The 15351-nt window shown below is 39.2% G+C and overlaps 1 protein-coding gene across 1 annotated transcript; it reads left to right on the forward strand.

Moving 5' to 3' along the window:
* The first annotated feature begins 3435 nt into the window (after positions 1 to 3435).
* Positions 3436 to 15041, forward strand: LOC139134410 (ATP-binding cassette sub-family C member 9-like). Its single transcript, XM_070701271.1, has 14 exons — positions 3436 to 4221; positions 4900 to 5136; positions 5816 to 6010; positions 7003 to 7152; positions 8021 to 8176; positions 8975 to 9109; positions 10111 to 10273; positions 10781 to 10821; positions 11290 to 11583; positions 11793 to 11999; positions 12458 to 12536; positions 12970 to 13075; positions 14513 to 14611; positions 14900 to 15041. The coding sequence occupies exons 1-14, from the start codon at positions 3679 to 3681 to the stop codon at positions 15039 to 15041; spliced, it is 2547 nt and encodes an 848-aa protein (XP_070557372.1). The 5' UTR covers positions 3436 to 3678.
* Positions 15042 to 15351: the final 310 nt, after the last annotated feature.

Consider the following 15351-nt stretch of genomic DNA (forward strand, 5'->3'; position numbering starts at 1 on the left):
CCAAGAGATACAAGACACCAACAAATGATGTATGAATGCAAACGTCAGAAATTAAGACACTTACCTTTATCGAAATTAACGCCCTTCCACCCTCCCTCCCTTACCCTCCCAAACCCCTCTCTCTCTCTCTCTCTCTCTCTCTCTCTCTCTCTCTCTCTCTCTCTCTCTCTCTCTCTCTCTCTCTGGTTTGCCTTCGCTTGCATCATAACTGTTAGCCATTCAATCAGTGAATACAAAGTGGTACTTGTCACAAACTGTGCAAACGGAAACCATGCGGAAAGCTCTTGAGACAAGCAGTGCGTTCCCGGCGTTATACGGCCTCCAACCACAGCACTGCTGACTCTCATTGGAATACACGGCGACTGCGGTCCCGATTTGGACCGCGCACGCAAAACCACCTTTTCTAACTACTTTCGGTCGAAATAAAGTCGGTTCCGATGTATGCCTACCCGAATCACTCAATCGCTCACAGACTGCAGAAAAAATTGCTCTACGTCCCAAGCCGTTAGTTTACCAGTGATTCACAGTCAAGGGTCCACGTCAGTGGCAGGCCATGTATTGCATGAACGTATCTAATGGCGGGCCACTGGGCCCTTGATCGTGCATCACCGGCAAACTAACGCTTTGGGACGTCAGGAGAGCATTATTTTGCAGTCTGTGAGCGGTTGAGTTATTCGGTCCGAATCGGAGCCGCGGTCGCCGCGTTTTCAGCAGGGCTGTGGTGGGACCCCATATAACGTCAAGAACACACAGCATCCTACGCAGGGCTTCTTTTGAGACATACAGTGAGCATTGCCCAGTGCACGGCTTCGGTTACTCAGCTCCATCGCTGGATACACTCCAGTATAATGTGTATACGAGACAGCCGAGCGGCCAGAAATTTCTAGACTGAGATTTTAAAGTGCGTCATGTTGTGTACTTGCCCCTCAGATTTAAGCAACGATGAAATGCCGTACACTATATCTGATTTTAATCAGATTGACATTTACATGTAAGGGGTGGACCATTTGATATCCGGGGGGGGGCTTGGAAGATTTGGGGAAAAAAAGATGCCAGGTGCAGTTGCTCGAAAAAAAAATCTGGCTTTAAGTGGCTGATGGAAAAACAATTATGGACCATTGCGACTCGGAAAAAAAATCTTGGCAATTGTTCGATGCACACTGCAGCATCAATAAAAATCAAGCAGTAGCTCTGGAGTTTTTTAAAGCATAAACCATTTCAAGCTTGAGGAACAATAACTGAATATGAACAATTGTACAGTATACATGACCTTCTGATTAGAGGAAGTATGCTGAAATTGAAATTGCTCACCAGTGTTTTCCAGAAATGTGTAAATCTGAATGTATGGATTTTGTCAAAATACCACAAGAAGAGAGACAGTCTGCAAACATTTTACTATTATCGTTTGCGTATAGAAAACTCATAACAATGAAAAAATGCGTAGAGACTCAATCCAATGCGTAATATTATTACGCATTTGATCGACTCTCTACACATTTTTTCATTAATATGAGTTTTCTATATACGCATGTTTTATTCGTAAATGCGAACACTGTTATAGTGAATTATCTTACCGATGTTTTTCTTAACAAAAGCGAATGTGTTTTGATTAGAATAGAATGAGTTTGATGGTTTTGGGGAAACTACTATGTGGTAATGAAGAATGGGAAATGGGCAATGAAATGAGCAGACAGCGGGTGATTTAAGATTAAATGTTACATCTTCACTGCAAATAAACCATAAGTGTGTCATAAATAATACAAACAAAACAAAATCATATGTTTGTTTGTTTTGTTGTAAGTGAGCCACGTCTAAGACACACAACAAAAGTACTGTTTCAGTCTGTAAATGTCACCTCAGATGCCACCAGAGAAAACCATTTCCACTCCGAAATTTCGTTTTTCGCCTTGCGAGAGGGGGGACACCCCCCTCTCGCGCTCTCCCCCCTCCCTCGTTCGCTACGCTCACTCGCCGCTCGGTCGCTTCGCTCCCTAGCAGTCCACCCATCATTCTACTTTCTTAAATTACCCGGCTACTTTTAAATGTAAGGACAATACTGACAAATAAATGCCATAAATGTACATGATTTTACAAATATATGTAGGATACCATCATCTCTTCTGATGACACCAGTGATGTTCTCAGCAAAGTTTTCACTGTAAGTTTGTTAATGCTTAATGAAGAACTCAGTAATCAGGTTGTTTGACTTGTATTTTCAGTGTGTTACCCATGGTATAATTAAGATCTATAAACTGATATTTTTGTAAAGTGAATCAAAAATGTACATGTATTTACATATCTTTATTTAGTTTCTTGAATATAGTCTGTGTGCGATAGAACAGCATCTTGTTACTGGGTGTGAAAAACCAAGCAAACAAACATTGCACCGAAATTTGGTAAAAAAATATATATCTCGAAGAAGGAAAGTGAAAAAAAAAGTTGCCAGCATATGCCCTGTAGAAAAAAAATATTTCATGGTGAAGCAGGTGGGAAAAAAATAATGGCTCTCCACCAATCTTCCAAGCCCCCCCCCCCCGGATATCAAATGGTCCACCCCTAAATCAGCTGCAGACACTTCGTGCACGTACGGGGCATGTTGCCAAAAAGCCAGGGCCCTAAAGCTCATGTGCTTTCGAATGATTCAGTATCGGCGTGGCTACTTATTGCTTCACAAGTTCACGGGATTCATAACGAATAAAGGTACAATCAAAATCGTTCAAGCTGCAAAACTCAATAAGCCAAGGCGTTGTTTTAATCGATGTGCATCAGCGATTTTTACAACATTAACCCAGCAGGGCTGGATGTAGTCTTGTTTACATTTATCAGCTGCATGCTCTCAGTTACACAACACGTACACCACAGCCACTCCACACACGTCAGACCACAGGCTAGTTAGACATTATTTGTGTTGATTTTAATAAAATCTTGCTTTTTTACAAACGATGTCGTCTATTTTGTGTATATACCTTCTGGAAACCCCATTGTTGTCATAATTATGATTATTAATAAATTACGATTATGATTAATGAGTTCATATTTTACACATTGTAATCTGCTTATATAAACAATCCTCTGGAAACCCTTATTTATCAGAGTTCACGCAGGTATAGGTCATTTTATTGAATTACACTCACTTTGGTTTATTTTTCCGTTCAAAGTTCCGACACAAGTGGTGTCGTCGTAATGGACCCATTTTCGCCGCTAGGTGGCCCGCAGCTATCCGTGGCGGGGTTGACCTTTTCATGACCCGCATAACGACGCGCGCCACCCCGCCAACAGATAGCTGCGTTTCCACAGCTAGTATTTGCTAGGCTCGACATTTCACGACAAGCGTCGTTTCATGTCTCGTTCAGGTTCCTGCTTCATCCACTCTGGGGCCCGAGAATCTACAACTCCATCGCATGCCCCATCTTTGTGTAGGCCGGGTGTCGATAATTTGCGTCACATACCCCCTAGGTCATGTTGGCAGGACTATGTCCCCGGCTATCTAGGCACGTGTATGACATACCTTTACAAGTATTTTTCCCTGCTTTGCTCTGGCAGAGACATCAACCGCTACTATCCAGGCTCGTGTACAGGCACCATTTATACCCTCCCCATTTATTTCCTTCCTTCACTTCATGAGGGCGCTTCGGTCTCGTCTGCGGCACAACAATCCCTTCACTTTACTTTGTTAAAATGTGCGACAATTCAACTCACTGCCGCCAAAGTCAACGCAATCTCGATATTGTGTATTGTGGAATACATCTGTGCTTCCTCCTTCTCCTGTCCTCGGCGCTGATCATACTCGGATGTTTCACAGCCTTGAGAAACTATTCATCGAAAATGCTTTTACCATATCCGGGACACAAAAGAAAATGGATGTTGTCAACTCTCTTGATTTTAGTGTTACTCTGTGGCGTTGGTGAAGGTGTTTTAACAGATGTGACCAGGAACTCTGTAACACAACCTCATCTCTATGTACCTCAGTCATGTGCACTGCTCTGTGGACTGATAAGTTTGGTGTACTATAACTACCTGGAATATTGGAAGCGACCTCACTTGACCTTGTTGTTGGTTCTGTACTGGCCGACCGCTATTGCTATTGACGTTGCGAGACTGATCAAACAAACAGGTGACATTGAGTTTGATATTACCATAATGAGACAAGTGGTTATCCTTACATGCATCGTTATCTACGGATGTATGCTCTGTCTGGAAGTTAACTTAATACGAACAAAGGTAAGCCTTTGAAATCTTTACGTACAGCAAAAGGTGACTTTGTTTACTTGCGAACATAGTTATTTACTCACTCGTCATATCCCCATGTCTGAAGAAGCCAAAATACACCTTCCCGTTATCAGCTGACCTATAGGTTACATTCTTGATAACCTTTCTGTGACTAGTGGGTGTGTATCTATATGTATACTATTGACATCTGTGCTACAGACTGACTTCTTTGTCGCTGTAAATTCAATAAGGATCTGACAGTGTCACATCTTTTATCAGTTGTTACTAGGGTAACTGTCAAAGTTACGAATATAAGCCATACACAGCGCTCAAGTGCGAAGTTTTCATTGGCCAAAGTGACGATTCCATTTTCAGATTTTGATGTAGAAATTGTGTTGCTCTAACACTGAGTCGCCACACATACAATTATCTTACTACACTTGAAATTACTCTCAAAAATATATACTGGTACAATTTTTTCGTGTAATAAAATAGCTTTACATTTACAAGGTGTATCGACAGTCCAAACCTATACTCACTTTTGAATGACTCAGAAAATTTGCTCATAAGATGATCGGGGTACATGGACTTCATTGATCTGACTGTTATCTCCAGCCTGTGCGAGTACTTTTCGGCTGCCGCAGTACAAAATGAGAATTTAACGGCTGAAAATGAACTGTGATTTGATAGATTTTAGGTTGGTGTTACAACGAAAAGGCTTATCCTACCGATGTCAATAACAAGAGGATGTTCTACCGCTTCAACTACGGTAATCTGTTATCGAAGACGATGTTTTCCTTCCTTAATTGGTTGTTCGTTCTCGGGTACAAGCGACCGTTGGAGATGGATGATCTTGGATGTTTGCCATCGGATTTTGAATGCAGATATGTGTACAGCGTTTTCCAGCAAGCATATGACTCAGAGAAAGTAAATCACTCTTTCTATACTTAATCGATGCTGAAGTTGGAATTTTAAGCATTTGAGACTGCATTGTGATATTTGGAGAACATTTTATTTGATTCAAAGTCTTCTTTATATATCCGATCAGTTTGTGGTAGAGAAGATCGCAAATCGGCAAGATACAGTTATATTTTGCCACCATACCGGAACCGTTTTTAATTTTGCTTTTTTTTGCTTTTAAAAAGTTTTGGTGTAAAATAACAAGTTCATATGACGAATTTTGTTGCAAATGCACTTTTCTGCGAAGCCAAGCACGGTACTTATCCCGTTTTACAGACTCTCATATATGATACGATCGAACTCTTAGAAGGAAGCCCGCGTAATCAAAACGATGACTTCAATTTGAATGAACGCTTTCCATTTGTCAAGCACTTTCTCGCTGAGAAATGAAAATAATACGTCGCAGCCAGAGAAACAGTTCACCATCATTTAGTGAGGATGCAAAAGTTTGTCAAATTAGTTGGACATTTGCTTTCACATATTTAAATCAATTTTCCAATGTAACTTGGCAACCATTAAGATAAGACAATTATATGTTAATCCAATCTGACGTGTCATTACACATAAAAATGTGGTATTCAATATCAGTAATTGTTAATACCAATTTTTACAGAGAATGTCGTGTTTGTTCTATCTTGTGTTTCAGGCAAGAGCTCTCCAGAAAAACAGACCACCGTCTTTGTGGAAAACCTACGTGAGAGCATACGGCTGGCCGATATTACTGGGAGTCTCTATTAGGGTGCTCGCAGATGTCTGTCTCATTTTGATTCCTTTCGCCATTGGGGGCGTAATTAGCTACGCAACGAGAGAATACTTTGGCGAAGAACAACCAACTGAAAACGTAAGCAAAGTTTTCGGGGATGGTAAGGTTTGCAGGTTAAGGTTACCATTGTTATATTCGAACAATAAAAGAGGTGAGAAACTTTGCCTAAGGTAGAAAGCGCCTCGGGGACAAATACTCGGACTCTCAAACTTTTACAATTCTTTTCTGATATACCACTTGTGGGGCCCATTTCGAAGTTCTTGGTATAAGAAATCTATTCACAGGCTTAGTTTAACAAATTTCGATAATTTTATTTTTCTCAACAGAGTTAACACAGGGATGGCGGCCATTTTGAATTTTAAATATCGGCAAATCTTGGGTTATTTGTTTCCCTAGTACTAAATGATGCGCCGAAACTTTGTCTAAGGTACAAATATTCGGACACTCAAACTTTTACAATTCTTTTCTGATATACTACTTGTGGTGTCCATTCCCAAGCTCTTGGTATAAGAAAACTTTTCACCGGCTTAATTCGAAAATTTTATTCTACTCCATAGAGTTAACACAGGGATGGCGGCCATTTTGAATTTTAAATATCGGTAAATCTTGGGTTATTTGTTTCCCTAGTACTAAATGATGCGCCGTGAGCCCAGGCTTTTATTCTTGAATGATAAAAAATTTGATTGGGGAAAGTTTGAGCAAAAGCTTAAGTCGTTCACTTTCGAGGCGCATACTACCTGTGTTGTCACCAATTGAAGTGATCGACTCTGACAGTTGATTGACAGACTTTCAGTAGTTTCCTCGTTGACAGGTTTGGTAGAGTTGAGTGTACTTGATTCATCGAAAGTCTCCCCTAACATTTTCGTTTCATGAAAGGAACGGAAGAGAAAGAGTGAAAGCTTATTCGCCTATTGGCTTTCGATGGGTCGATCCAGTATTTCATATTGCTGCAATAGCTTATAGCAGTTATTAGGCTTATATGATGAATAATATAACAGACAAACCTGTTAGTTGACACTGGCAAAAAAAACAACAATTTATGAAAACACCTCGTTTTATCCTCTACGCAGATGTGCTACGTAACAGTAAACGAGTTCTTCAGCAACGGATATGTTCTGGTGCTTGTCATCTGTGTGCTTACCCTTGCAAAGGCCATTCTGCTCCGATTTGCACATATTATGTTCGATTGGTACGCTATACGTGTACAATCAGCCCTTCAGGTAGGAGGAAGCTTTAACGACGACGCCCTCTACGGTACATCACTGTAGATTTCCTATAATTCATTATGCTTTGTATCCTCGGATATTCCTCAGTGAAGTCTACCATGTCTCCCATGTGTAGACAAATTCATTGTCTAGTTGTAAAAATTCTAAAAACGTACACAATTCTTCTCAATTCTCAGTGTAATTGATTTGGAAAATTATGTATGATTGAGAGAGGCGATAGCATTTTTGTAAAATTTTCCACTGATTGTGTCCTCAGCCATCCAGAATATTGTGATGGAAAGTAGAAAGACTAGTTTCACCTGTTTTATGAAACAAAAGGGTATTGATTTTTTCCAAATAGAAAAGACAAAAGAAATTTACATGCTAAGTTTTCTCAGAGAATGATCCCTTCAGTTCGTCATAACTTGCTGCCCAAAAGTATGGCATCTGTAGTACCTATGTGACATTTATGGTTGTTTGATAGTTATTTGGAAATTTTTGCTGAAATATCTAAAAGTTCTTTTACTAGATATTATTTAACAATTATTCTTATTGTTGATATTATTGCTTATATGCAGAATTGAAAAAAGTTTTAAAAAAGTAACCTTCAATGATGCAATCAAAGAGAATTGTGAGTAATTTATTCTGCTGTGATATGGAGCTGATATTGAAATATAGACGATGAAAGTGTCCGGAATTATTTGTTTATTCATATTCTCAATAATGTATCAATAAACAGCCACGTAATAATGTCAACATCTTCTTTTGAATCGAAATGATAGGACAGTAGGAAAATTTATAAATGAATGGATACTACGGAAAGCCGATGTTTTTTGGACGAAAATGTACCTGTTCATTGAGGTAATAACTTTATGTATTTCAGGCTCTTACTTACGAGAAATCTTTACATCTGTCGACTGCGAGTCTATCGAGCGGTGACATGACTATTGGACAGATAACAAATCACATGTCAGTGGATGCAACTGCAATATTTTGGTTCACAATGTACCAGCCATGGTTGTGGGGAGGACCAATAATGGCAAGAAATATTCATTTATATAGATATATATGTGTATGCGAGTTTGACAGATATAACATTCAAAGTGGACCCATTACTTGAATAGCTGAGCTGACCAAACAGTTTGATTAACTCTTCACACTTTTACCCTGTTTTATAAATTTTAAAAAGTGTTATATTACTGTTCAATGCCGCATACAAAATAGTTGTTTGAGACATGCTTCAAAAATTACAGTTTGAGTTTCAAGTAAACTTCTAGAATTTCAAGTGAATTTAAATATGCCAAACCATCAACATGGCGCTTTTCAATGATTTCTGTGGTCATCACGCATCAATCTGATTAAAACCAGATGTAATTATTGCGACGTTTCCAACTTTGTTTGTTCTTTGCTGTTTTTGTCCAGCTGACAGCCGAAACTATCGCAGCTAAACGAGAAAAGCAATGAGGTGGTTACGTCGCCGTCACTACATAAGATTTAATCAGATTGATCTCGCATGTACCAAACTGGCTCATGGGTGGAATATAGGCCCAGTCTTGTAGAAACGGCAAAAGCTGGCACATGCACGCGTGACGATATACTACGTTCAACAAAGTGTCGTCAGATTGAGAAAAAAATCAGTATTATTAACATTAAATTACTGATCAAAGTCTTTAATACAAGAGAGAATCCACATCGTGAGGAGCATACGGATCTTGCTGTGTGGTGCTATGCAAAGTTTTAACCAGCTGTTTATCTGATTATTGATTCACGTAAATTCAATTACAAGTTTGTGGAGCTAAATTGTAAATCTTACAATTGATTTTCGAATTATCAATAGGTTGTCGTCGTCATTACACTGTTATATTACGAAATGGGCGTGTCCGCCTTGATTGGTGCGGCCTTTATTCCTGTTTTTGGCGTAGTGCAATACAAGATTACCGATATTTTGGCAAGGCTTAAAAACCTCATACTGGTAAGTAAATACAGAATGAAATTAAAAGAAATAATAAGTGATTAATCAACAATAGTGCGATAACAACCAAAGATACATATGAGGGCATACTCAATTCCTTTTTCGCTAATGGCAGTCTTTACATCAGCATTGATCGTGGGAATTAGGGCTAGTGAGTGAAAGTTTATACGCAGATCAACTCTCTGAGCTGACTTCAGGTAGTACTCGCGCCACGAAATTGAAAAATGTAAGCTTTTTCTCCATCTTTCCTTAGGTAACTTTAACCCATTCTTTTCTAAATGAAGAATAAAAAACAGGGGTCATCTAGCAAAGTTTAGTGCTTGAGAAACAAACTACAAAAATATCTACCGACACTTGAAATTGATAATGGCCGCCATCCCTGTGTTAATTCAAAGAGGGACATAACATTTTTCGATATACACAAAAACAAGCCCGTGAAAAATGTATTTACTACTTGGGCTTCGAAATAAACCCACACTAGTTGTTGACTTTTAGACACACACTGACAGATATTCACAAAATTTTAAAATCCTACTATGCTTTCTGTCACTTAAAGTGTGCGGACATATTACTTGCCGACAAAATTAACTTCCACCTGCTGCAATCGGAATGTGACATTTTGCTTGCAATAGACCGCTTTGAATTTCAACATCGGAGAATTGGAGATAATCTGTAAATATTTGACTGGTGGCGCCTAAATTATATACGTGCTTACGAAAGTGAATAAGCTAAATTTTTCATGTAGTGACGCGTAAACAAAGGTCAAAGATGTTTCTTTTCGGGGGAAAACCTCATTGCTTGCATAATGGCCAAGCTGAATTAGAGAACGGGTGACTAAGTTCATTTTTTCATCCGAACACATGAACAGAAAGATAGCAGTTCTCTTTTACCGTCCGAATACGTCGACATGTATGCAATCAAGACCATCGTTAAAGGACTGCTGTCACTCGGTCATATGCTGAAGCGACCATAATATCGATTTGCTCTTCATATCACGTCAGGAAACTTCAGATACACGGTTGAAGAAAATCAACGAGCTACTGCAGGGAATGAAGCTGCTGAAGTTATGCGCTTGGGAAGAAATGTTCTGCTCCTCTGTTGAAAAAGTCAGGGAGCAACAAGTCAAGTTGATGATGAAATCGGGAGCATATATGATTGTGGGTTGTAAGTATACAATTTATTGTCATATACAAAATCTGTTTCTGTTTTGGACTAAGTGCGATGACATGTCGGTGTCGACCATTCAAACATTCGATTTGTTTTATCAAGCACTTTGTATGTTCATCGTTCCTTCGGTTTGTTTAATGATTCCTTAGTTCAAGCGGAGATTACTTGAATAGGCACGTGGAGGATAAACCTTGCTTGGGAACGTTTCCAAATGTCAGTACACATGGAAGATAGAAGGAATGGCAAGTTTTGATTCAAAACGAAGACGGGAGACTAGTTTCAGGAAAACTTTTAAAATATTGTAGTTGAAGTTCTTCGAAAAGAGGCAGGCAAGTTCAGATATATAGTCTCCCTTACACAAAAATCAAATGGTCCCATACCACGGAGTAATCAAATTCACCGTCAGTTAGCGTTTTATCTATCACGCCGTTCGGTTAAAAATAACAACTATAATATTAGTAGTAAAGCACGACCAAACTATTAAGACCGAAATTCTTCTTACAGTGTCTACGGCAAAGACGTTAACCGCTATCGTGACGCTAATCGTAAGTTACGACATACTGATTACGTGTGACTTTCATGAACATTTTTTCGGCGTTCATTTGAGCTCAGAGTGTTTTATCACGTAGTGAACTAGAGGAAAAGAGAAAAAAGACGTCGAATCTGTATAGCGATTGTTTTTATAAATAAATATAACAGATTTTACCGCATGATAATATTGTGCACGATGTTTCCAGCTCTACCCCTGATAAATGTATTATATATTTGTTTGTGACCAAGACATGTTAAGTTTGAAGTTTTATATGTTCCTGTTCTGACAGTGTATGAACGAAATAACCAGTTGCTTTATTTGTTTCTTGCTTTTCGCTTATTTTCATCTTTTTCTGTTCTTGTGTCGCTGTGCTTTTATCTCTTTCCTGGTTTGCATCGTGATGTCTACATTCATGCGTCATTTGACTGTCTTCTCGATCCGGAAACCTCTCTTTCGCTGTGACCTCTGCTAATCATGAAAGTCGTTTGTTTCGTACTCGCTGTTAAACCCGGATCCGTTGACGCCCGAGTTAGCTTTTGTTGCGCTTGCATTCTTCGCTCAACTGACGGTACCAATCTTAGTGTTTGCACGGAGTCTTCGCTTTACTGCCGAAGCCATACCTTCCATGAGACGGATACAAACGTTCTGCGAAGCACATGAAATAGGAGAGGCTGTGAACGGACTTCCGACGATGACGAGAGGCTTTGAAGATGTCGACATCGATGAACAGATAGTCGAGGACTGTGATGACGCAGTTTATAGCAACAAGGGCACGGTATCGTTTTGTTTGTTTTTATGTTTATGTGTTTGTTTGATCCATTCATAAATCATGAAATCACTTGAATACTTTTGTGATAAATGCCAAAATTAGCAAACGCCGTAATTCCTTATTGTAGGGAACTAGTCGACACATTTTCAAACCGAAAAGGTGCGTTATATCCGTTACTTGACGTTAAGTCATATCTGAAAATATCTCATTGGTAGGTACTTGATTCACCTGAGGTATCTGGGACATATGGCCACAATCGCAGTAAAAGAAACATTTCGGCCTCGAAGACAGCTGGACAATCTGACTCAACTTCTTTACTCAAGAGTGATCACCACAGTGCGTATGGTACCTTTGAACCCGGATCCTCAGTCATTGAAACAACACTCGAAGAAAGCGATGTCCCTGAAGATATTGCGCTGCAGGTAACTGTCGGCCAATTGGGTGCCGGGCCAAATGCCCTGATGTAACGAATTGTGTGTATTTGCAATTGATTTGCGCAATGTCGCTGCGTCATCCACATCATCATGTCAACGCAATATTTCCAGTGCTGGGAATTCACAAGTTCACCAATTAATTAAACTTCATAAAAATCAACTATGACAGTTACTGAATTCTGCGCAGCATTGCCAGCATTCCTTACATACCCATAGGTGCGCATTTCCAAGAACTGAAATGTTTAATATTGAATAGAATACTTATCAAGCAAAATACCGCCTACAATGTGCAGAGGCTCTTAAGGTTTCATCTGATCGACTGCAAATAACCCAAAATGCGTAGATATAATACATAAGTCATGAAAATGGCATGTCGTGAAGACTACCAGTCTTCCTAGTGTGATTATGTGTAAAAACGAGGATTCTTCTCACTGCGCTATTGACAGATAACCGACGGGGCTTTCTCATGGAATCCAGACGGCTCAACAAATGTGTTGAACAATATCAATATCCAGATTCCCGTCGGTGAGTCTAATATTTTGTACAGCCAAAATAGAATTCGCTTCATGGACAGATATTCTGACTCACATATTTTTACAATCCTTTCCCATTATGCTTCAAGCTTGTGGAGTAAATGAACTTTTCACCACCACTTTTTTGTTTTTGTGAAAATTGATAATTTCATTATCCCTCAGATTAACGTATGGATAACGACCATTTTGAATCCGCAAGATCAGTCAATATTAGGGAATGTTGTTCCCATCAAAGTTTGCAAGGTTACCCTAGCATTTTATCCTTGATTTTGAAAGAGAATGACTTAAAGTTTTCTTGAACAAAATTTGAGCCTTACAGTTTCGATGAACGTTTAACCTTAAGGAGCAGAATCGATGACATTGACATGTCATATTCTAAATTTTAGGGCGATTCGCTTCATTTCTCATTATCATCATTAAACCAGGGTCTCTTCTAATGGTAGTTGGGCTGGTTGGCAGCGGCAAGTCCTCCTTACTGTCCGCCATTTTGGGAGAAATGACCACTACATCTGGTATGGTCCAGTTCAACAGGTGAGCACGGCGATTTGGAAAGCTAGTCATATTACTGCGATCAGATTCGTCAGTTCAAGGAAGCAATATTTGACAATGATTTCGATTTTTCCACATTGTATACCACAATACCACATGATAAATTGAAAGAACGCTTGAAAAACATCATCAACCAAGCATTTTTCTACAAAAACGGTTCACGCCGTTACAAATATGTGGTATTAGGGTATAATTCTACATATTTTGTTAAAAATACAACTAATGCTAAAGTGTTTTATACCGAGAAAGACATTATCAGTATGCTTGATTTCCTCATTGACAACATATTTGTTGAATTTGGAGGACACATTTTCCAACAGTGTATAGGAATTCCCATGGGCACTATGTTCTGTGCTCCCTTACTTGCCGACTTATTTCTGTTCTCATACGAGGCAGAATTTATCCAGAACCTTATCAAGCAGAAAAAGGTCTCTGTAGCTCGTACTTTCAACCTAACATTTAGATACATAGACGATGTTATTTCATTGAATAACTCTGAATTCAGTAAATATCTCGCTATGATTTATCCTCCAGAATTGGAGATTAAAGAAACTACAGAAACGGCCTCTTCTGCTTCATATCTGGACATTTTACTTGAATTTGACTCCGATGGTCACCTTTCTACTAGGCTATATGACAAGAGAGATGATTTCAACTTTAGTATAATTAATTTTCCACACCTCATCAGTAATATTCCACTCTCACCTGCTTATGGGGTATACATTTCCCAGCTTATACGATATGCAAGAGCATGCAGTTCATATGGTGATTTTGTAGAGAGACATGGCCATCTCTCGTTCAAACTGTTAAATCAAGGTTACACCAGAGCAAGACTTGTCTCTACATTCAAACGCTTTTTTGGCAGGTATCGCAAGCTGGTTGATAAATACAATATCTCTCTTCGACAAATGATCACTGATGGCATCGGTGACATTGGGCCTTAGTTAGTGACCACTACCTATCTGACTTACAGATTGATATATGGCGGGTGCCACATGTGGGGCAGGATGCGCTTACTATTTTCGAAACACCTGACATCACTTCTTGGTCTTTTGGCCAGAGGTCCATATATCTTTCTTTCATGAATTTGACTTTGTTTGTACTGTCTATTTACTGTCTGTTCTGTGCTGTTTTGTGTCTATGTTTACAAACTATTGTCTTACAAATTTTGACCTAGTGTTATTGGATTATGGATTGGTATGATTGCGATTATTTTGTCACGAAGTGACCGAAGTAGTTTCTGCTAATTATATCGATATTTCTGCAGTGTTACAGATAAACGAAGCTTGTGTTGGATATCGCCACAAACTATCAGCAAACTATAACTTCTATGGACATGTCACAGGATAAGTGTAATTAACCTTCCTAAATGGACAAGAGGCAGTTCAACGAAAATCAAAGTCTAATTTTACTTTGCAGAAAGAAAAACTCGGTTTCCTATGTTCCACAGAAACCATGGATACAAAATGCCACGTTAAGAGACAACATCCTGTTTGGAGAAATGTTTAACCAGAAAAGGTAAATGTCTCATCTTAGATTTCATGAAAGAGCGAGTCTTGCAGTCAAGCTTTCGAGTGACAGGTCAGCTGAGTGTTACATGGTAAAGTTAGAATCAAACTTTCACAAAAGTATTTTTTCCGAACGTCGATCCCCGCGTAGAAAAAGTCGATGAACACTCTGTTAGGGTGTGGTATATGACAACATTTTATTAGCAATTGTAGACCGCGCTTCGAAATATGACGGAGCTGCACATATTGCCATGTCATGAAAACAATAATGAATATCTGGTCGTTTTTCCTGTATCAGATACTCCGCAGTCATCGCAGCATGCGCATTACAACCAGATATTGACATTCTACCAGCTGGGGATATGACTGAGATTGGCGAGAGAGGTATCAACCTCAGTGGAGGACAGAAACAACGAGTCAGCATGGCCAGAGCTATGTAAAGGAAGACAGATACTCTACTCTTGGTAATTTATATACTATGCTTTACTGTGATCGCCATGGAAACCCCATTCAAAACCAGGGAAGGAAGTCTCAAGGAGTTATGGTCCATTTGCTCGCTTCGACAGGTCAACGGAAGTTGCAGTTAATGATATTCGTTTTTGAAAATGGCATGAATCAGATAATTTTTCGGAAAAAAAACTAAATTGAAGATTCAGAACATTTTGACATTTGACATTTTGAATTTTTCTGTGGCGATTGGTTAGGGAAGGATTTGACCATCTGCCATCTGATGTGTACGATAAAGACCAA

This window comes from Ptychodera flava, chromosome 6, assembly GCF_041260155.1.
Source record: "Ptychodera flava strain L36383 chromosome 6, AS_Pfla_20210202, whole genome shotgun sequence".
Classification (NCBI taxonomy): domain Eukaryota; kingdom Metazoa; phylum Hemichordata; class Enteropneusta; family Ptychoderidae; genus Ptychodera; species Ptychodera flava.